This window comes from Caloenas nicobarica, chromosome 4 (genome assembly GCF_036013445.1).
Source record: "Caloenas nicobarica isolate bCalNic1 chromosome 4, bCalNic1.hap1, whole genome shotgun sequence".
NCBI classification, from domain to species: domain Eukaryota; kingdom Metazoa; phylum Chordata; class Aves; order Columbiformes; family Columbidae; genus Caloenas; species Caloenas nicobarica.
In genome coordinates this window covers 71,379,345-71,403,502 of record NC_088248.1, presented here as the reverse complement: position 1 = coordinate 71,403,502, position 24,158 = coordinate 71,379,345, and the positions used below count along the sequence as shown (strand labels likewise).

At 39.2% G+C, this 24,158-nt stretch overlaps 1 protein-coding gene across 3 annotated transcripts in view; it reads right to left on the bottom strand.

The window, feature by feature from the left end:
• FAM53A (family with sequence similarity 53 member A) overlaps positions 1-24,158 on the bottom strand; it is a 70,386-nt gene that overhangs the window by 30,304 nt on the left and 15,924 nt on the right. For 2 of the 3 annotated variants that reach the window (XM_065633948.1, XM_065633949.1), the window contains 3 exons: positions 17,772-18,017; positions 10,784-10,838; positions 7,712-8,511 (listed from right to left, as the gene is read on the bottom strand). In XM_065633948.1, coding sequence (XP_065490020.1) covers positions 7,712-8,511; positions 10,784-10,838; positions 17,772-17,849 — 933 coding nt within the window. In that variant the 5' untranslated portion in view covers positions 17,850-18,017. The remainder of the gene's footprint in view (positions 1-7,711; positions 8,512-10,783; positions 10,839-17,771; positions 18,018-24,158) is intronic. The other variant, XM_065633950.1, reaches the window with a different exon arrangement.

Genomic DNA, 24,158 nt, shown 5'->3' with positions numbered 1-24,158 from the left:
ATTAGGATGATTTAAAACATCTTTCCTCACCCATAATCTCCACTTTTTTTTTTTTTTTTTACAGATTGATAGCAAGCCAAATATAAATAGTCACCCACACAAACTCCATCTCGAACTGCTGTACATTATTTTTTATTTAATTTGAGGATATGTGAGGCATAATCACACTGCATAGTAGATGCATATTGCTCAACTTCAAGTCAGTCAATTTAGCCTACAATCCAAGTTAAAATACTTGGAATTTTACCAGACACCTGTTATCCCGAGACAGGTGCAAAGAGTTGAAGAGTATCTGTGCTGTTTCACCCATGCCACTGAATTTTCCTCAAAAAGTCCCTCCCTCTCATAAATGCCACAGGAGAGCAGCCACCTGAGAAAACTCTTCCAACCTTCCACATCCCTGTTCTTCTCCAAAGAGAAGTTCCTCCCATTCTTAGCAATTCTCTAGCTTCTAAACTAATTTGCAATGAATAAATAAAATTGCTTGACAGACCTCCAGTAGGTCAAAGCTGACTTTCATTTCACTATTCAAAATCCTGCAGGTGTAGCAGTAGGTTATTTTCACTCTGCTGGAGCTTAGAAAACCTACATATCTCTCATTGTATATCCACTTCCATTCAGACATTTGCCCTTCATGTCATACGGTTGTCCTTAAAGAAAAAACACACTTTGCAAATGCTGAAGTCTTTGGCCTCTTGCATATAGGGGTACATTGTATAGGCAAACAGTGGAAACATTTTCCGTGAGGTCCATTGCTGACTATTTCTTTTCAGCTATAAATTAAGGTTATACCTTGAACTACACAAAGTGAATTTAAACCACTGATTTACTTTGGACAATTTTGATACCCAGCTCCATTCCTCTGAACGAAACATTGATCACTGAGCTTAAACTACTTCATGCCTTTTGGAATACAAATCATCTTATCTTTTGCTTTCTTGGTTTATGATTGCTTACAGAAATTTCTACGATGGGAAGAAAAAGAAAAAAAGGCCCCAGAACTGTTTTTCAATGCAAAGTTAGGCCAGGATTAGCTCCGTTTTTCAAGTGTGAAGTTAAAGACTCCCATAGGAATAGGTATTAATTTCTCAAACAAGAACCAAAGTTCTGTCCCTGGCTAAATTACTTGAGCCACAGCTGTTCTTTCTGGTTCTTAATGTTATACAAAGGGAAACTACCAGTAAATTAACTATGTTGCACATTTACATTTACTACTATTTTATTGATCCAAATCAACCCTAGTCCAGTCCTTCGCCACACAGAGCTCACCTATATTCTGTTTTCCACAAACCATATTCCAAAAGCCAAGTGTGGCAAGGGTGCCCTGAAGCCAAAGATACCCCCATACAGTGCAAAGACGTCTGCCATCTATTTTAGCTGAGAAGCAGCGGTGCACATCAATGCATCACTGAATTGCAAAGTGTCAACCACAGGTAGGAATAAAAATTAAAAAAAAAAATCAGACCTATGTTCTGACCAAGAGATGCTGTACTACATCTTGCAAGAGTACCATAAGAGCATAAGTGATTAAGACTTGCAATAGTATTAAATATCTTCCCCAAATCACATTCCACAAATGTGGCATGCCAGGCAGAGAACAGCTTTTGCTGACTTCACTGTATCCAGAAGCAGAAAATACATCTACCCCAAATAACCTGGTTTTTTTGGTTTGGGTTTTTTTTCCCCATTTTGACAGGAGGCTAAAAGAGAAGAGCTTAACATAAGCATCTCAAACTATTTAAAGTAACATGCTTACTATTTAGAGAGCACAAACTGAATGAACTTCATGAGCCAGTACTTAACCTACTTTAGCCGGTCCAGGCTTGACTCGCAGGTTACTCTGCTATAATAGCATTGTAAGGGACTCTTGATATCACTTTATCTTGTTCATCCTAAAACAGCAGCCTGGGAAAACACCTAATGCAAGTGAGTGGCTACTTTACTACGTTCTCATGTGTACGACACTGTCTTCCGTATGTCCATGTTTGAGCTCTAGTTATAGCAGTGACGCTGCTTGTGCAGCTTGGGAACATTAATCCACTTTTTTGTAGCATAATCAAAGTGATCAAATCTACTGTAACTATACTTAAAAGGGCACACCCAGAAATTTTCTAGACAACAAGAATTCAAAGAATCAAGGAGAACGCTTCAGAGCTTATTTTGCTTAAACTTAGCGAGGCTGCAGTACAGCTAATGTCTGCATACTGACTATTACAGTGACCTCAAAGAGCAACAAAACAAAATGAATGTTTAGTAGTTCTCAGATAACAACCACAGCTTACTCAAGTGTCTAAACAGCATAACAAACTAATTAGCATCACATCTCACCCTTGTATCTATTCACATCAGCTTCTGCAAACCAGCCCCTACAAAGTACAATTCAAGTAACGGGATGCAGAGACTCCACAAGACACATCAGGAGTTACTAAAAGTCTCTGCAGGACAAGTAGCAGTCATCTGATCTAAGCTTAGTCACAGCACTCCTGACGTGTTTTGCCCTTCATAAAATACTGCCTCCTCATCACACTCTTCAGGGAAACATATCCACCCCCACCATTCATCCCTACTTTGTGTGCATTTTTAAACTGCTGCGGAAAAAAAAAAAGGAAAAAAAAATCACTAGTCTCTCTGCTTATCCTCATACCTAAGTGATACTAGTTGTGCTGTTCTGGACAAGTCTTTAGGACTCAGATGCCATCTTCTGAGATAAGCCCTCCTTGTCATGGAGATCCACAAAGCCACAACGTCACTGTGACCTGAAGCATTAAGTCACAGTAAGCATAAAGCAGAGAGAGTCTAAGCTCAGTTTACTTTCAGGATCAAAGTTATCCAAGTGTTTTGCTCATTCAAGACCTTAAACTCCAAGGAAGAAATCAAATCAAGCATTCAGATGTTTGGACAAAGTGATGATGAACGGAGTTTACAAAAACTAAACTGGGGTGCAATATTGTGGAGGTCCAAAGTAAAGGGTTAAAAACCAGATTATCAACAGAATACAGATGTATGGATAGTTCTCAGAGTTGGAACCACTGATGCACAGCCCAAAGCCCCCAAGATGCACACGGGCAGACGCCAGGCCTTCACACTGGAGGAAATATCACGTTGCACATTCCTTGTTCCTGGGTGGCTCAACGCAGCTGTTCCATGAGGCAGGGTGCCAGGACACACAGAGCTTGGCCTGACCTGCTGTGGCACTTCGGATCTCTCTCAGTACCTAGAAAAATCCACTAGTGTAAAACCCAGATGACTTCAAAGCATTTCTAAGGTGGCAGAAGCGCCCTGTGCTCGGAAATCACAACCGCAGTCCTCAAGTTCCTTCACTGTTCAGAGACCCTTAGAACTTTTCATTGTGTTGTCTTATCTAGTCTCATGTTAATGCATGAGACACCATAGTACTGAATAGCTGAAACGACTCCTTACTTGGATAAACCCGACTATTTTGTATTAACTATCTGAACAGACCAAATGCCACTTCAGAGAATGTGTTAAAGAAGTATGGGTTATTTTTTTTAAGCATGATACCAACTCCACACCACAGCATTGGGGGAGGAGTAGCACAAGAATGTTAAACACCAGAAAGACTTCAAACTAGAGCGTGTTGTTTGATCTGAAACAGAATAAAGTCTTACTGTCACAATAAAACTTGCTTACACACCAAAAAACATGTGCAACCTCTTGGCTGTTCTTTACTTGTCACACCTCAGGATCGACTGACGTAATTCATGAAGCAGAACATTTAAAAAAGCTCAGCACTTTCCTCCTCGTTTCAGTAAAGAAATATTTCGATCCTCCTGCTGCAGTTACCATTCTAAATGCCACCTTTACTTATTCTGTGGCAGCCTCTGTGATAAGGTTTATCATCTGCAGAAGAGCGTAAGTCTAGAGAGGCTCTTTGCCATGCACGGTCATCCTGAAATACCACGGTGACCAGATCCCTGCAGAGGCGAAGGCGGATTGACCCTCCAGCTTCTTATTCAGCTGACTGTGAAGAAATACTAAGTAGGCAGAAAGTCCCAGGTTGGAAGGGATCACAAGGATCATCTGCTCATACGGTGTTCTGCTGTTCTACAACACATACAGCTCTTCTTGTGCACATAACTGAACAGAGAAAGTCATTTTGAGTCCTTAGGGGCTGAAAACAGCTATCATATTTTGTTATAATTTCCTACAGGTTTTTTTTCCACTTGTTTTTACAGCTGTCTTCATGTTCTAGAACGTCTGAAGTTTCACAAGTATGTATTTTCATCTTCAAGTCCAAAAAAAGATCCTCCCAGAATTTAGCACCATGTGAGAGCTGAACAGTGGTGTGCAGCAATCTGCCTGATCATTTCCATCTATTTCTACATTAATTACTCATTTTAATGAAAATTAGTGTTTCCCATGCAAATTGAAGAAATGGCACATTCTTTTCTACGAGGACATACAATCTCAAACAGAGGGAGGGTACAGTGAAGTGTGAAGGTGTGTGGAGGAAAATAAAATTGATGTATAGAGAAAGAAACAGAGCTGTCTGATTTCTTTCCTTCTTTTCAATAAAGGCACAAATTAGAATACTAAAGAGGCAAGAGTGGAAGGAACAAACCTTGAACAAGTACAGAAACTAAAAATAGGTTATAAGGCTAGAATAGCAATCTGAATTTACTCACCTACGAGCTCTATTTAAGCTTAAGAAGCAATGACAATGGGAACTTCGTTTTCAGAATTAGACTTCAGACTGTCTAGCATTTAAATTTAGCAAATTGGTAGGGGCTGAAGCAGCATCAACCCAGTACATTTTCCAGAACTCACTAGGTAAAGACAGCTCACTAAAGAAAAAAAAACCCCAACCCCAAACCACCTTTTTTCCCCGCTAAAGCTTCACCCAAATTCACATCTATTCCAGAACTTCATTCACACAGAACAGCGCTTGCTTCAAGTTGAAGTAAATAAATCATTTAGTTCTGATAAATATTGGTTTGAGAGAGCTCCTAGCTGAGAAGCCTTGAGCAACGTTGGTGGGTGTTCCAATGCCAACCTCTGGGGACTGCAGAGCATTCGCACAAATGGCTACAGACCCCAAACTCCCCTTTTCACACAGCTGGGGCTCCAATATTCCACCCTTCTGTAAAGTAGGAACTCTGCCTTCCCAGGACTTAAGTTCTCCCTAAACAATACTAACTAATTACTGACCTGATTTTGAGCAACTATTTGGTAAGTTTAGTTTTTTTAGAAGATTTGAGGAAATCAAAACATCTGCAAGAGAGCTTAGAAGAAAAAAAATCCTTAAAAGCACTTGTTTTCAACATAGGTCTTTCATTAACTGACTTAGAAGTGAATTTGAAGTCACAGAGAAAGTATTTTTGGAAACAATAACGAGCCATCAATATATATGAGAGAGAGGTCTTGCTGAAATTCCCCTTTTCGTAGTCCTGATCTTCACTGAGCTATATGCAGATATAGGACACATCCACGTTTTGCGTGACACTTCAAAATAAGTCTTCTGTAGTATTAGCTTATAATATTTTGCATAGCTGTTATTTTGTTTGGCCAGGAACATTTAAGAACCACAAAATAAGCATATACATTTGCCAGAATTTGCGTCACGGGAGAAGGTGGGCTATGAAGAAATGTAAAACTTCTAATAGGGTAATGGGCAAGCAAGGTGCCATTCTAAAAATTCCCAACACTTCTTGAAAACTTAATTCCATTTTTACCTCAAATGTTTTCTGCACTTGCCTAGTTTTTAAACAGATGTTTTCGTTGAAGTTTAGCACGTTTGAAAGCTGCTGCATTTCCAAACTATACTTTGTGCCTTTGATTAAATACACAGTAGTATCTTTATAGGAACATTCTACTGAAACAGTTGAATTAACACCCCCCCCCCCCCCACAACACACACATCAGGCAGAATGACACTGCAGAATGAACTTGGTTACATAAACTACTCAGCTTACCATAAAAACATAATTTCAAAATAGGTCTTACAGGAAAAAGTGATCAAGACCGGCTGAATATTGGCCTCACGTCCTCTTCAATTCAGCAGCAAGTCTAAATAGCTAAAAATACTTCTGTAGATGTGGGCTACATCAGGTCTGCTCCATACACACTATTACATGGATTATTTAGAAGGTATGACATCTGATCAATGGAAATAATTGTGCCAGTCTGAAATACTGCATCTCAGCTCTAGAGCTTGAAGAACTCAAGCAGCAAGTCTAGCCAAGAAACAAGCAGGTTTTAAATTTTACATTCTGTTTAAATAAAGAAACATGCATTAGACCACAGAGACAGTTGAAAGGAAAATCCACTAATGTTTCTGGAGTAGATTAGCAAACTAATCTCAGCAGTGATTAACACAGAGAAACTGGCAAAATCTGATTAGCTAACTAGTAAACTTGCATCTTAACCAAAACTCAGAAAGCTGCCCAGTCATATCTAGAACAGAACTCGTTACCACCTTGTCAATAAGCAAGCAAATAATTCTGTATAGCTTGCCGCCCTATTACCTACCCCGAAGCTTCATCAAAAAAGCTGTATTTTTAAAGAAGAAAATCTTTTAAGTTGTAAGTTGTCTTATAAAGGTATAAGAGAAAGACAGATGTCAGACTTTTAGCCAAGCAAAGCGGACATAAACCAGCTAACTCAGTGAATATCCACCAGTAGACAGTTTAGTTTCAGTATCTTACTAGCATTTTTGCCCATAGTAGGCTACGTAAAGCCTACTAATGCCAAGGTACCAAAGACTGGACATTTTACGCAGAGCCCCATTCTATTCAGGCTTTCTTTTGCACAGCGCAACAAACGCAGGGACATTGGTGCAGAACTTCCTTTTCCTTATGTTTTCATCACTACTTCTGCAAACTGTCTCCTCCCCACTAAACTACGCACACAAACCTCCCACGCCTGGTATCTACTGAAGGCAGCAGGGGTACGTTCTCATAAGCATAAAGTGTTCTCTGACCATAACGTAAGACTCAGTTTTACATCCAGAGAAACTAAAGGAGCATCTTCAGTTTTAAACTCTAGCCGTTGCCTCTGTGAACACAGAAGCTTTGAAAAATGAGCTGTGTACATGCTTTCGTATTACACACAAAGTGCAGACATTAATTCAGTGTTACTAGTTTTTTTAATCAGCACGTTTACTATCATGTGAGGGAAGCAGAATTCTGAATAACTAGCGTAAAACACCTCTCCATTGAGCTGGAGCATCTGCAGTTACCATATTGGAACGCTACTTCTATTTCTGGCTGCTCATTAGCAGTTTCTTTAGTCAATTCATTTATGTAGGGGTTTGCTTGCTCTTATTTAGCTTTATGGAATTACTCAAACAGTAAGGGGACACTAGACCAAACAGATTTCCACCAAGATGACTTAGAAATCATCATATGCTGTTCTTGAGTAACAGCAGCATAACTTTTTTTTGCTACCCTGTCTACCCCTCTTCCCCATGGCTTCCTTGCATTTTTAAAACAAGCCATTTTATTTTGGCTTCTGCTCCAAGCATCTTTTCATAGCTCTTTGTACTCTATATCAAGTAGCCTGGACTTCAAAAACTGGGCCTTGGGAGCAAAGACTAAATAAGTTGCTATAGGGTAAAGCACTAGCAAGAGTAAGAATCCTACTGTACTGCTGAAGGCAGAAGCGAATTAACAGCTACGAATTAGCGCGGTTTATCTAGAAATAGCCTTTCTGCAATAGCTCCCTTCACACACCGAGGAAAGTAAAATCTCACCCGTGTCATTTTAAAAAAGTCTAACGATGGTCTGTTCCATCGTACATCCTCCTCCCGTCTGCGCTTTAGCCGGCTTTTCTTTTCGTTCAGAACGCAAGGCTGCGAGCGGCATCTCAACAAGCCCTGACGCCGGCTGAGCTCGGGTGTGGAGGTGGGAGTGCTGTTGGCTGAAGGCAAGAGATTCCCCGTCTCGGTGATGTGCTCCTGGGAGAGGGAGAGGCGGCGCCTTGGGTTAAAGTCACAAGGGCCTCCGGAATTCCAGCGGGTGCTGGAGCCCGTGCTGCCCTCGCTGCTGTCCACAAAGCCGCTGCTGGCAGAGGAAGGTCTGGGAACCGGCGACGTGTTGAAGCTGGTGACGGTGAAGACGTTATTTAGCGACAGTATGTTTTGTGGCAGGCTGATACTTGTGCTTCTCTGTAAGGTCGCACTTCCGTGGCTGTTGCAGCGTTGCAAGGTAGCGCTACCACCGCTATTACACCGTCTCTTTGACACGGGAGTCCAAACCTTTGAGTTTCCAGGCTTCCACGGTGACCGACAGCGAGCCAGCTCATCAGGCTCGGACAGGGACCTACAGTGGCGTTTTGTTGGTGGCGCCAAGGGTTGACCCGAGTTTTCGTTAAGGTTTAATTCACTTATCCATCCTGACACCATAGACGTACTGGAAGATTCCTGCTGCCACTGCAGGCTGCCATTGCTGGCAGTGCCGGTGCTGAATGGGCAAACTGGGAAAGGGTAAGCTGAATTCCTTGTGTCAGTCTGGATCGGGCAAACCCCATTTAAAGCTTTCCAAGGACTGTCTTCTGAAAACAAAAGAAAGATAAAGGTGAAAGATGTAAAGGAGACAATTTGTTTTAAACCTAGTTTAATGTAAAATCATGAATCAAACTCGAGCTTAGAACCACAGGCCACAAATACCCAGATCTTAGCCAAAATTTCACACTAGGTAACGTTCATTTTTAAAAAGGTAGAAAATTCCAAAAACATGAAGATCAAAGAATTTCAAGAGCCAATCCAGGAATTCCTGTATATATGTACCTTGTTAATTCTTCTTCTGTATACCAAAAGATTACAGCACTGTGTTTCTTAGCGAGCAACAGGAATAGTGTCCTTACCTGCTTCCTAGCGCATAGCAAATACTACAATTAAAACCTGTAACAGTGAACAACCAAAGGTATAACCAAGATGGATTAACAAGTAACATGAGAACCCACCAAGGAATACTGAAGTTAGTTTTTTTTTTTTTTAATAAAAGAGCAGGGTAATCTCTTCATAGACTGCTGTCCTTCATTTGGCTGTTATGCTTTTCCATTAGGAACACCTTATTATAGAAAAGTTTCAAAGATATGGGCGTTCACATTTTGCGGTGTGAGAAGCCTTACTTTAAATTAGGAATAGTACAAAGTTAAATCAGACTGCAGTTTCCTTTTTTGCCTTTTGTTTCCTTTTTTTTGCTGTTTGTTTCCTTTTTAGCTCATATTCAAAGCGTAGGGAAAAAAATTCTTAATTCAATGCATAAAATGAAGTGAGTATCCTTTAAGAACCTCCTGCAAGTTTTACTGTGAATACAGATATAACCCATAGAGCACAACTTCTCATCTGAAGTGACAATGCTGGGTTAAAAGCTGTCTGCCAGCGAAGCCTCTCACTCTTTTGTAAAGCATTTCTTTGAGAACATTCTGCACATTTTACAGCTGTTCCTCCACATTATACAATGAAGTGTAAGAACTACAGCAGACTTTGGATTTGCAAATTGAAAAGCAGCAAAACTGTTGGCCAGTTAACAGTGCTTCATGCTTGGTTAGAAAATTTGCTAATTTAAACCAATTAGCTGAGTAAGTTTCACTTACCCTGCCTTTAAAGAAAGAATATTTAAAATACCGAGTTTTTCCTCTATGCTTACTTTAAGAACCTAGATATAGCCTAAACATTAAATACTTGTATATTCTTATAGTTGGCTGTCTCGACTAAGTTTTAGACTAATCAACAGATAAAAGACTTGCTGAGTAGCTTTAAAAGTTGCAAACTCAAATAGTTGTACATGTTCCATGCCCAAAGTATGTCATGGATTATCCTGGTTTTGGATCTTATTTAAAGAACACCCCATTGTCTCAAAATCATTTAGCTGTGCAGACAGCTGGTCTATTCAAACAACATGTTTTATTAGAATTCCTCTGTCCTTCCTCCTCCATTCTTTCAGATGGCTACAACCACATACTGTGCTTTGCCTTAAGCATGTAAGCTCTTCAAGGCAGGGACCATCCATAATTCAATGCAAGCAAAATAGCAAACAATAGGATCCAGATAATGTTTGAAACTTCTAGCATCTACTGTAGGACAATTTCCTAGCTTGGACTGGCTTGATTTTTTAAAAAATCTTTAGGGAGCTTTCTCGCAGGCTGGGAAGTTGATTTAAAGTTTGCTGTAAAGAAAAAAAAAAAAAAGGCGCCAAGAGTTGCACATGTGTTTTAACTGTTTACATGGTAATGGTATTTAAGATAAAACACCATTTCCCTCTGAAACCTCACACAAACCAAGATTCACATTTTTATGAGGAATCCCATTGCACAAATAGAAATCCTCCACACTTAAAGACACAGCAGAACATGCAAAATTTCAAGTCCACCCTTTAATAAAGCAGTATAAAGTTTACATACGAATAACTAGCATTTTCATTTTTTGCTAGATACGATTTACTCTTATTTGCCAAAGCAAATAACACTTGTAAGGAGGGCACCGGTTTGCATCAAGTTGGATATTCTGTGTGGCAAAGATGTAAGAAGGTGCATGAAGATGTGCGAGCTTTCTGCTGGTTGCGAAACAGCGTTGCTGGGCTTCTGTGCACTATGGCAGATACTGAACCCAGAAAAAGTGTTACAAGGGCTTTTACTATGCAAAGCAGATCACAAGTACAAAACTAACAACCAGCTATTCCCAGTATTGTTCAAAGACCAGCTTAAACCAGCAGGCTCTACAGCAGCATGCTCCATCCCCCTCACCTTATTTACAAAAGAAAGGCTGCTTGCTACACCAATTACCTCAGTAAAACACAGCTAAGGGTTCTGAAGAACTTACCGTTGATTTCGAAAGGGAACAAGCTGCCACTTTTGTTCAGCTTCTCAGATGAGTACTGAAATTAATCAGAAAAAAAAAGTTTTAACTGTGCAAAAGAGCATACACCAAGGAAACTGCATGCAGTTTTCAGTTTCCCTATATGTGCATTTAACCACGTCTTTAAAAAGACGAGGTTTTGCTGGGTATGTGGAAGAAATTCCTGAACAGCTGATCTTTCTAAACAAAACCTCTGGCATCTATTTGTAATGTTGTCTGATATATTGCTGAGTATCAAACTGTTTCAGGAGTTGCAACATTACCCCATGTGAATAAACCGCAAAATTAAGGGTGATAATTCACCCTTAATGGAAAAGTTTTGATAAAATTCTCATTTCAGTGGAGAGGAAGTTACAGGCTGACAGTTGGGTATCTATTTTCAATCTTAAGGGTGAAAAGCAACATACCCTTCACCTTAAACTAAGAGACAGAAATAGCTTTATCTAAATTAAATATACAAACTCTTAAGGGGCCCCAGAATGAACATTGCCCAAATTAGGCTTCACTAGTATTTTACATTTTCTTAAGAATCAATGTAGGGTGATGTTTTCTTATTTCTTAAAAGTACAAAAGCCATTTAAAAAAAGTTATCTTTTGCAGACTGACGGGTTTTGAAACCAGAGTTTATTGGTGATGGTTCACTACTCAGAAACAATGCAAAAGCCACATTTAAACCAAAATTTGTGCGTAAAGGGCTTCAGAATTTATGATTAAGCTTCATCAGCAGCATCTGCACAGTAAGACAAGTTTGTATGCAGAATGTCTTCTGTTTTCATAGCTAATTTTACCTAGAAAATGTTACTACAAATGGTCTATATTTCTCGAACAGAGAATAGACCTTACTACCCAGCCTCCTACGGAGGAGTTATAAATAAATTGCTTAAGACTCCACCAGAGCCCAAGGGCCATTATTTATTCCCCCATTGCCACCTCAGGATGGAAAGGAAGATTTCTCTAAAAAGAGAGCAACACAATTTATGTGAACATTGTTTTTTGTGTATAGCCAAAGAAGATAGCATTGTACACACACTTCCTTTCCAGATACAAAGTCAATTTTTAAACAAACATCCTTGGGCTACAAAGCTTTTCTTTCTTGCTGTATAGCAACACAGAGTGCTGGTGACAACTTTATATCCCTGAGCCCCACATATAAGACACAAATGCTAAACTACAATAATATTCCCTTGGTGTTATTGTTTTAGAGGTAGGAAATAATGGAACAGATGTAAGGATACGGCAGCAATTAGATTTTTAATCTTATTTTTTAATCGATGTCTGCATATCAGACAAGCCATTTGATTTTTCCTTTATATTTGCATCTGTAGATGCATTTATAAGTTGTTTTTAAAGAAGGCTACTTTAAGTAAATAACAGAACTCCAAGTCTGAATCTCCATCAGATTTGTAGTTAGCCCTATTCAAACCATCTGAAGCCCTGCAACTTGACAGCAGGAGCAGAAATCACTTTTTCTAGTTTGCTTTTCAGAACTGTTGTTGCCAGTTATATACCACACATACTTAAACTAGTATCAATTGTTTACTCTAAACAGCTACTAAGGTATCACATAGAACACAAGAGCACATTTAGGTAACAATAATAATTACATTTCAGCCATCCCTGAAGGAGAAAAACAAATCAGAAACTTAAAGATAAGGTTATTCAACCAATTCCTCCCTCTCCAGTTTTCCCCAAGTGAGAGACAATACCAACCTATTCAACTGTCAGATAATAGCTAAGAAAAACATATTTTTGGAACAGAGTTCCATGCCAAAAAGTTTTAAAGCTAATATATCTTGAACCACATGGAAAAGGGCAATAAGAACAACTTAATCATCGTAATAGGGATGTTTTAAAAGACTGTTCACACAGGCAAAGACCTTGGATGCTTAGAAGGAACAGAACCTCAAGGACAATCCCCTGTGGCAATTATGAGATTGATTTATAGTTTTTGCAAATAGTTTTTAGCCAAATTCATCTTTAACAAGCTCCTCGTCACAGATGTCTAAGTTATTTAATTACCTGCACTTTAGCCACCTTAAAAAGCCTTGTCTATCAGGTAGAGACCAAACCATTACACTTTTGACAGCTACAAAGTGCTGAGAGCATTTTTCAAGTGGGACATGGAAAAAGTGGGACCATATACACACAGACTATCCATACTACAAAGAATGACGGTGATGTTCTTTTTCTAATGCAGACAGCAGCCCTGTCCTTACAGCCATTTCTGATCAGCTTCTAGTGAATTCAGTGCTCAATTCTACGAGAAAGTAGACATATTACAAATACAACTTGTCCCCTTAAGTGATCGTTTACACAGGATCCTGTGAAGTTACAAAAAAGTGCTAGTTCTTTGGAGACTGAGACCAAAAGCCCTCACTAAGAATGTCACACCTGACACCACGTGCAGAAAAGGGACAGTAAGCTGCACCATTTCCAGTAAAGGCCCAAGGATGACTAAAGGGAGAATAAAGAATCTCATTTACGAGATGTACTTGGCTTTCTATAACTGAAACTAAAGATACTTGGAGACACTACCTGGCAGTATATTTTAATGATGTTTGGAAGTCCAGACTTGACTAGACTCTATCAAGCTGTAAATTGTTTATAGGAGGGAGGATCTTTTTATCTACACAGCACATGGCAGAAGTCCCACTAGATATTACTGTCACAGGGCACTGAACCAGTTTATCAGCTCTCTTGGGCTGGCCACACTCTACCCTCCCCCAGTCTTTCCCTTTGTGCTATGAGCTACCTGAAGCTTCCTGAATTTAGGGCTTTTTTTAAAATTATACTAGAGAAAAATCTCGACAGGGAAGTCTGCTACCCTCTGTGTGAAGGAAATCTTCCTTAGAATAAGGCCAAATCATTCAAAAACGTAATTTTCCTGAAATCAAGAGGTCACACATGTCCATCTTCCAACTACTGCTTTTTGAACAGATGTTTAAAAAGGCACCAAAATCTGATGTCTCTTGGGAACTTTTCAGAAAAAAAAAAAAAGGCAAGCACGTTTTTTTAAGATAGAGACACACAAAACAATGAAACCACAAGTTCCACCTAAGGTTGGAATTGTTTGCTTCATGCAAGAAAGTGGGTGTATTTTGAAATGCTTGTTCAAACGCAGAACCTCTTTTGTGCATTTGGAGAGACTATGCTCAAAAGAAATTGCGTGTTATGACATTTAGGACAGCGCTGCAAGTTTAAATCTGTTTACTGAGTCTTAGTAGCTGTTCTTCTGTTAAAATATTCACTTCAAAAGAAATCTAGTCTTGAACTGAGTAAGTGGAAGAGGCACACAAATGAGACTAATAATTAATTATAGTTTACATCACAAGTTTAAAAGTTCTTTGCTAGTGAAGACCCAAATATAACAAAAATAATTCTGGCTATTCTACATACACTCCAATCAACTATATGAAGAACTTTATGGCCTGTGCTATCCTCCTCATTATTCTCAGAATGACTTCTTGATCTTCATGATTTTAAAATTTATTTCTGTTTTTTTATGTATGTTTGAATTTCTTCAATTTACCAGCATTCTTCCCAAACCACAGGAAGGTCAGCATTAATTATTCCAGTACTAACTTCACCGCCACCATCTATATATGTGACTTTCACTGTTTGAATAGGCCACACCAGACCTCCATCTCTCTCCCAAATATCCTTCAAATATGACTAGACATGAAGGAGTGAGAAGCATTTGACCTTTTTTTTTTTTTCAGAATGTGAAGAAGTGATTAAGTCAAGTCACATCTTCGATTCAGCCCTCAAGTCTTTCGGCAAGTGGCTTTCCATCCAAGGAAGTCAGCCCAATTCTAAGTCTTCCAATACAAGTCAGCTTTATAAAATTAGAACTCATGAAGACCCACATGCACGGAATAGATTTATAACAGAGCTTCTTCCTTCCACAAGTGCTCATCTGGAGATGCTCACATTAATACCTGACCTTGAACTCTTGCATCTCACACACTGCTTTTCACAAACCAATACCAGCTTCTACATGAAGACCAAAAAAGTGCGAGCTTTGCCAGAACATACAGAAAAACCCTCAAGACTCTTAAGGTTCAAGAGATTTATGTTCAAGGAAATAAAGACCAACTACTTGATTTAATGATGCTGTCAAGTCATGAAACTAATAATATGCTTGCAGAACATCCCACTGTTGTGAAGGAGAGTCAACCAACGAGGGATATTATTCTGCCTTATGAGCTACAGCGCTCACCTGAGATAAAAGCTTGGGACAACCTTCCTGCTTCTACGGCAAGAAAGAAAATTGTGGTGGTGTTTTGGGTTTTTTTTTTCCCCCCCCTCCTGTAGGTAGGTGCAGCACGAGACTGTGCAACGTAACTGAGCATGTACTGACAAAATTAGTGACACCAGTTTGGAAAATTAGCATGACATTTAACAGAGCAGTAAGAAAAGCTACAGTCAGTGTTTTACAACATACTCAGGCAACAGGTAAAGAAAGGTACTTGGTTATCATACAGGTTACACAAATGAAAAACCATATTATGTCCTATATATGTTGTCTTTATGCCCAGCTCGGATAGCTGGAAGGTAAATAGCTTTGAAAAAACTAATTTTTCTTTCTTTTATAGCCCTCATTTCTGAGCTGTGTTACAGAATCGCTTTTCCCCAGTTATTTTATCTATTTGTGCCAGGGAGAGCACAGTGCAGACACACTGTGAAAGGGATCATTAAACTGATAAGGGTTAACATTAACCAGGGCAAAAAAGGTTACTCTTAATCCTCCATCAGCTCACAAGACGACTCACCACATGGTCCCACAGAACTTTGTGCCAGTGCAAGTAATTAAAGGCGCAGGCAAGACCATTTTAGAATTGCTCTACATTGTTGTTGCTATTAGAAGAAACTACATCATTACTCTGAACTTCTTGCCAAGAAGTCTAGATGTGCTAGAGCTGATTTGAGACCCCCCACTAACAGTCTTTTTCCCTTATTAAAATTTAGTAGTTGTCTTTACTAGTGGAAAAGTGTGGTTTTTATTATCTTAGGTTCATGTTTTAGTCAAGAAGCCATCATGTGCTCCCACAAATCCTTTTCAGGAGGGAGTAACCTAGGTACGTACTTTTATTCACACCTTCTACTGAATTTTACACCGTACTTCATGATTTCCACACTTTTTCAATCTGCAATTTTGTATAGACAGAACCTGTCCCTGGCCTCAAAACTCATTTTCTCCAAGGACTAAAGCATTTACAAAACCAATTACTTGACAGATTAAGGTGGGGAGAGAAGTAGGAAGAGGGGTGTGGATGAAACAACTAATGAGACATCATCTGCCATTTTCCATTCCACTCTACTCATTCTTCTCCCTGTTTTATTATAAGTACAGATAAGGACAGGATTAAAAAAATTAAAAAACAAACAAAAAACCCCAAACAAAACAAAAAAAACCAACCAAACAAAACCACAAACAAACAAAACCCACCACACACACCAAAACCAAACAACACAAGAAACCCACGACACATTACAGCATGCCAACACACTCCTGCAGAGACTCCACAGAATGTAAAAGCAGTGATACATCTCTCTCTGCTCTCACAAGTCTCTGGTTCAAAACCAGTTCAAGAATACAGTAGAGTCCCCTACAAACTTCATATCCCAAGTGCTTCATCAAGCTAGCTGAAACAAAAGCAAGTTGAGTAAGCACTTCTGCAAGGGTTAACATCATTGCAAGTCCTTCTATATGTCTTCCAAGAATAGCATATATTTAAGGTGAAGAGAGTAAAACCAAGTTAGTTATAAGAAGAACTCTAAATGGACCTGTTACACTTCTAAAAATAAAACCATTTGATTAATGTCTACTATTAGACATCCTTACAGGACAGAGTACTGGACAAAGGGTCATGCACTTCCCATATGAGAACTGCAGATGGTTGTGCTCAAACTCCATCGTATTCAGGATACGCTTCACCCGGTTTGGACTTGTGCAGTAAATAAGGAAGCGGTTCAGCTACTTACATGCAAGTTAGAGAGGCAGAATCTTACTGTTAAAGTTAACTGAGCATGATTCAGGTTCAATGTTTGCATTATTTACCATTTAAAAAAAATAACAGAACTAGAGTTGAACAATACTTTGACATTTAGTCAAAGTAATTTCTTGGTGTCGCATTGGTACCCTGGAGTTTGATGTACAGAAGGTGTCATTGCAATTAAAGTCAGTGAAACAAGGCTAGTGTGTTACATGAAAAATATGGTCTCAGGGTTCTCAGGTGGAGACCCAAATCGACAAGAGACAATTTTGCATTACTTACCCTGCAGAGCAGATAATATCTCGTTTTCACAAGTGAGATGTGAAAAGAATAGATTCCTTAGTGTCTGAATAACATGCTTGAACCACACCCACAGATTAAACCAGCAGAAAAAAAAATAATCCCCTTTACAACCCTTTTCAGAGCACCAGGCATCCGAGACACTGATAAAACAAGGACCTACTAACATCAACAAGTCTGATAGCCAGTAACCTGACTTTCAGTTCAAGTGTATTTACTTGATGACCTGTTCTCCTGCCCAGAGCTGATAGTTACCTACATGGTGGTCAGTGACTTTTGTAAGTAAACACTGTTATCAGATATCAAGCATTTGCCAGCACTTGTGTTTTTTGTTAGGAAAAAAAAAAGAATTCTGAGAAGTTTTGATGGTTCTTTTCAATCATGAGAAAACTTTATTCTGCGAATAATTTCTGGCTTTTTATTAAAATGAAGCTGGAAGGTTAAAAAGATCATTAAACTAAGAAACCCTCACTTCAGGACAGACCATACACTAAAGTTCCACTTCTTCCCCTTACAACTCCCATCCACCCTGCAAACCAGTCCTAACTTAAGCAGCCAAATTCTGACTGACCTACATTCTTGAATTTATGTAGTTTTGAGTTACTTTTACTCTACTTCGCATTTCACATTTATGTGTTATTTTGGTAGATCCTTACCAGATTAATACTGTACGTTTTACATGTCAGATCATCCAAGCTCTGGTTCTGCAGCTTTTCTGTTATTAGTGTTACCATGGTAGTTGTTCCTTTTCCACTGCTCACACAGAAGTGTTGGAGGCTCTTCGGTCTCTTGTTTCAGTACTCATGAGCCATTTCTGGTTTGGTTAAAAGTCTCGAGATTTATTCTTCCATCTTATTGCAAAGTTTATTTCCAAATGCCGTCAGTGTGTCATGTCTGTTTTTCTGTAAAATTGAGGCAGAAAAAGGAAAAAGTCAGAAAAATTCTTCTGTACATCACTATTAGTGTTGTAACAACAGGGCTCGTGTTTGGACCACTCCTCATTCGTGCAAGTAAACCACTCTGTGACCAATGCTATTGCCTCGTATTTCAGATTACATGTCTCTATTAATGAAAGAATACTATTGATTACAACTTCAGACAGGAGATGAGACTCATACGTAGTAAAGACCAGGATATTATTTGGCCATTTCCTATTATTAAACTGATTCTATCTCAGATTTTTATCCAAGGCAGAAGGAAAGGCTTAAGCTTTCCCTCATTTAAACGACTACTAAAGTCTTAGCCAGGTGTATTAGAACAGCATATGAAACATGCAGATACTTACCACCCTGTTCTGAACATTTAACACTATTTGCTATTTTAAGATGTTCTACCAAATTGTTTCATCACTAAACACTTCTTAAAAGCAGAGTGGAGCAGTGGGTAGCTCAAATGCTATACCCACTTTCTAAACCCTCAGCTACTTTTAATATATTCCCTGTGGTTCTTCTATTTTAAAGGTTATGTAATTGCTACCTGTCAGCAAACACCAGATCTTAAGCTTGTAAGCAGGACAGATTACCATACACGTAAAAGCATCACTGACAACAGCTTAGATACCTTTGTTCTGTGAGCAGTCATCTAAATCAAAAGCACCGGGTTCACCAGCTGCCTCTTTCTATCCTAAGCATCCTCTATATAATTTCTTCTCCTCTCTTCCCTCAGCATCAGGAACCCATAACTGCTGCAATATTGTTCCTTACTGTCTTCCAAAAGTCTTTATTAGCTGGTTCTTTTTACCACAGCAAATGGACCTCTGTACTTTCCTCAACTCCTTCTCATTCTTCCAGTTCTCAAGAAGAACCAGGACAAACCCACAGGACTTCAGCTTCTTCATTTTCCTTCTTCTGTCATCAGGTCTTTCAGGCTCACCACAGATCTCAAACTCACTTCCAGTTTTCAAAACCAAGTCTACATTAGTATTAATTGCAATTTTTCACACTACCTTCAATAAACTCCTCTTCCCATAATTTTGCCTTACTGTGTTAATAAAAACATCTTTCCTCAACTCATGCTGATGATCCATTAGTAGCATGCATTAATCATTTGTGTTTGTGATTTAAGTGGTCAAGGGTATTCAGTGACTGCTTTTGGAATAAAAAAAAAAAATGGAAGAGATCCACATACAGGTATTTACAAGTTTAAACAAGGCAACACGAGCCTTGGGGAAGGAACACTGCTTCTGCTGCTAGCACCAAAGGCTTATGTCCACTTGCTATGTTTTAAAGTCTATGGTAAAAAAAACCAACAGAAAATAACTTTAAATGAATGTTTCCATAAAATAGACTATTTTCCATGCTGCTACTTATCAGCTGCTTAAATAACCAGTAGTAACAAGAAAAAGAAGCCACTTGAGTCCATGTCCCAAGTTAAACCCATCTAAAACTAAGATATTAATAGTATTAATGGTAATGTTAGATTATCTTTTAAACCTGTTGCCTTTGAGTACATCCTCAAATGATTTTCATGCGCTAACCATACACTATTTCACCTTCACAGAAGTCTGCCATGTAACAGCCTCCTTTAGCCTCAAAGCTGACCCACAATTGTAATTTCTGCCCATCTTTTGGCCTAATTCCCATATCTACTTTTATTTGCAATATGAGATGATGCTTACAGGTGCTCCTCAACCATAATGACCAATGCTACCCAGGTATCTGCACTGGTCTGTTTTTACTGAATGTGTCCTATCTTTCAGGAGAGCACCTTGAAATATTTACCACATCTTGTTCTGAAATTACACCAAGACAAATATCAAAAACACTCAAGCTCATACACTCACCGGTAGCAGTCGCATTTACCCTTTTCAATGTAAGCACGTATCAAAGTGCAGCTCACAAAATGCTGTGCAAATTTAAGGGCGAGTGTGTGAACAGAGCAGTATTTAGAGTAGCATGGCCAAACATTGTCACATCCCTTTTAAACCTGCTGAAGTTAAAATTAGACCTATAAATCCAGAATAGAAGTCAAAAGAAATGCTGACTAGGGTCAGAAATTGTCCATATACAGACAGCAAATATACTGAAGCTGAGGAGCTTAGTAACTGGCACAAAGACTTTCAGATTCATTTTAAGGATTAAGATTTCCACAACTAAGAGGCTACTGTTAAACACCTGCTGAACTTTTCAGCTGGTTCTTAATTACATTTCTCTTTGGAAGGGCCATGTAAGAATGTGTGTTTTTTTCTTCTAGGAAAAAAGTAAAACCAGTAAAACTACCAAGGACAGGGAGGAAAAAGGTTTTGATCTGTAATCAGTTAACGACAATGTATTTATACTTTGATTAGTTCTTCCTTCTAATATTCAAATGTTTCACTGAAATTTTAAGTCGGCATAATACAAGGTAGAATAAGGAGACGGACAGAAGAGTATTAATCTTCTGTTAATGACCCAATACATTCAGTTTTATGACAGGATAAAAGGCAGGCAAACGAAATCACAGAAACATGGCACTTTCAGCTGACTTGCACAGTTATCCACGTTCCTAAATCCTACCAGCTACTGAAAGTAATGCTTGAGAGCTGCAACTGTGCAGGCCCTTTCTGTGTGCAACCCAACCAGTTCTGAAACACAAGCAAAGAGGGAATTCCAAAAAAAGATTTCTCTTTTTAGCAACTCACACTTACTAGCAATGCTTTTTTAAATGACACACGCTCCACTGAGAAAGAATTTTTTAATCTATTTAAGGGCTACATGGGACAAGGGTGAAAAAGCCAGACACGCCTTCATGTATCAGCTCCCAGTGTCTACTGTTTCCCCCCATCAGCAAATTCCATTTCTCAGTACCAAGCACAAACCCTAAGAGTAGGAGTTTTAGTTCAGCCCAGAAGCAAGCTTTGGAAGTGAATTCCCTCCTTATCCTCCTTGAATGTGCTTCATCTCACAGCATGGACCAGTCTCACCAGAAGTAATCCACCCTGAAACAGAGCCAGAAGGTGCACCACAGCCACCATGAGATGCTCAGCACACTGGTCAGAAGCAAGCCACCAGGCTGTGGACATCTGTACTAACTGTATTACACTACAAATCTGCTCCTACTGGGTGGTCCTTTTTGCTAATGACAACATAATGAATGTTTAAGTGGAAAAAATGTGACCACCATTACAATTCTTCCAGTGAAAGCCATTCTAGGTTGCAGTTTGATAGACCTCAGCGGCCATCGGAACCATCAACACATTTTCTTCTCTGGCTATTCATTGCCCACAGCAGTGTGCCAGTACAAGTGTTTTTGCTACGACACAGAGAACTACGTCAAGGGATGCTGATAGTTGGATAAAACCACAACACTTTGTTTTGTTTCTGGGAGAGGTTGTTTTCCAGCTGGATCAGTTCCCCAGTCTGGTTTACCATGAACTGGACACAAACACTTGTGCAGGCATGTTGTGGGATGCTGAAGCTGCTTGTCGAGGTGCCTGTCCAACTACAGCTTAAAACAACAAAAAAAAGCATTTCCCACACTGAGCCAGGCAGATTCTCCTATAATTAGGAACTAGGTTCACACATTTTGCTCCTGTTTTTCTAATCCATACTCCTTTGACTAGTCAAACTGACCAGTTCAAAGGGATCTGAGATCACCCCTGCAGCCTCAGCACTCAAACTGACCCAAGTCCCAGCTCACTCTAGTTAAGCCATTTATGCTCTATGAATTATTTCCCTCATCTTTGCTAATTAATATTGTCTGTTAGGAGACAGGAGATTAAGAGTCACTTTATCTTCACTATGCTGTTGTGATTTTAAAACTTTATCAATATGTATTTTCAAGCCTTACAAACTTTTGGCTCTCAATATCTCCTAGAAGGACATGATTTATAATCCAGAAGACTCTTCATGGTATTTTCACGTTTTTAGGTGGGGTTTTTTTGTTGTTGTTGTTGTTTCTTTCAAGGTCCTGTGCTGTGGTATGTATTTAATATAACCACAGAGATGGTAAGCTATTTATTTTATATACTTTTTCCACCATGCTCTCCTTCCACATCTGGAAGGCAGCTAACTTTTTTCTTCAGTGTCTCCTTATCACACCCTCTACGCTTATCAGGCTGAAACCCTCTCGAACTGCTTGGCACTTCAAACTAATTGGATTTTCAGTAACAGGAACCGTTTGACCATCCTCGTTACGGCAATGTGCATCCTGCTGAATTTGCATTTCTTCAGCTGCCTCGCAGCAGAGATCTTGGCACAATCAAGTTCTGCAAGTACATGCCCTGCTTTCCATACAACCTGTACCCCCAAAACACCTCTGCTGTCACCACGTCTCTACAGGTAGCAGCTGAGCCGGGCATGCAAGTTCAAACACTAAGATCCTCCAAGACTTGAGGTAATAATAATAATAGCCACTGGTTCTCCAAGTTGGATGAAGTCCTACAAGATTGTGGCCATCCTTCCCTTAGCACACTCTCCTCTATGGAGCCTGATTAGGTAGAACAGAGAAAGCTGAGCCATCCAAGATAAATATGCATAACAAAAGATGTCAGTCAGTCTCTGTCCTGGGAGAGACTTAATCTTACCAGGATCTCCTTAATTTGGGATGGTAAGAGGTGAGAGGTGGGGCAAAGAGAAGTTATTTTTATTGCTGAAAGGTAGACCAATGAAAAGTAATAAAAGAAATGAAATAGAAAAACCAAACTCCCAACACAAGCCAAAGCTAACATTCCTCACATTTGGAAAATGAGTTGTGATGGAATCAGTATCACCACTATCTCCGATTTAAAGTTTTGTTCTACAACACATTCTGAAGTCCAAGAAAAGATTTATTATTCTATCTCTATAGCACAACTAAAGAAGAGAAGTTTTATTTCTTTAAAAGTTGAGCCACAAGTAGTAGTGACTTGTAAAATCTCTGCCAAAATTAAGGGTGGAGAGAGAAGAAAAGTGCTCGTGTCACGAATTCCGTATCTTCTCAGTGACATCACTGAGGTCTTTTTTGGGAAGACGTTAAAAATATGTATTGCCCAACCCCCCAGTCAATTAAAGGATGTCAGAGGCTCATCCAATTTGACAGCCTACTTTCAAAGAGATGAGTCCTGATGAAGAGCATAAAGCCAATTCAAAAAATCTCTTCTTGGCTTTCAGAGAGTACGGCAGCCAGACTAATTTCCAACCCACTCCTCCTTCTCTGCATCCTGCAGGACAAAATGTTCCAGCAACAGCTCATCTCGCTGGGAAAATTTACATTTGCTCAAAACACTTCTAGCAATTTCTCCTCTGTCTCTGGAAGTTCCATCTTGGATGAAGAAGAAAAGATCACAAGATTTTAGATGATTTTCCCATAACACAAATGTAGGTGTTTCTTGATGATCACAACTCCATTTTTTTCTGCCTCTGGTACTAAAATTACCCAGTGAGAACACAGAGGGTCGTTCCCTCTTTTCTATTCCTTCATATTATTTCCCATTCTTTGCTCAGACCTACATCGAACCCTTATTACCAACAACCCTATAAAGACGTATTTAGCCAGCTCCCAGCAGAAGAAAAGGATTAGCTAGAGTCAAAATTCCAATTCGGATAAGTAGGTCCTTTAAAATATTATCTCTGCTTCAGCAAGCCAAAGCAGCTAATCGCCCCAGCAGTACTAACTCCACATCTAGATGATTTTGCTACTGACTCTAGATGAAAGATGTGATTTCTTTTTGTCTCCTGGCACTTTCTGCAGCGTCCACAAAGCATTTCAAAATTGAAACATCATGCAAAACTGATCAAGTTTTAACAGGGCATTGTCTGGCCCATCCTAGTTACGCTTGAAGCAAGACTAAGTTGGAAGACAAACTTTTTAGAAACTGGTAAACTAATACTTCATGCCATCTGAAAAAAGCTACATAAAGCCTCGTTTCCTGCAATGCAAAATTCAAGCTTCCAAATGGAAAAAGAACATTCCACTCCTAAAACTACACATTATTTGCCACAGTGCTAAGAAGTTCAGAGGGAGGCTAAGCATTCCATGTAACACAAGACTATTATTAATAACTTTTAGCCCAGAAAGGTTCCATAGCAGGCATTTAAAGAGAACTATTTGGTGTCTATCCTTTTTAACACTAATCTGCAGAGGGG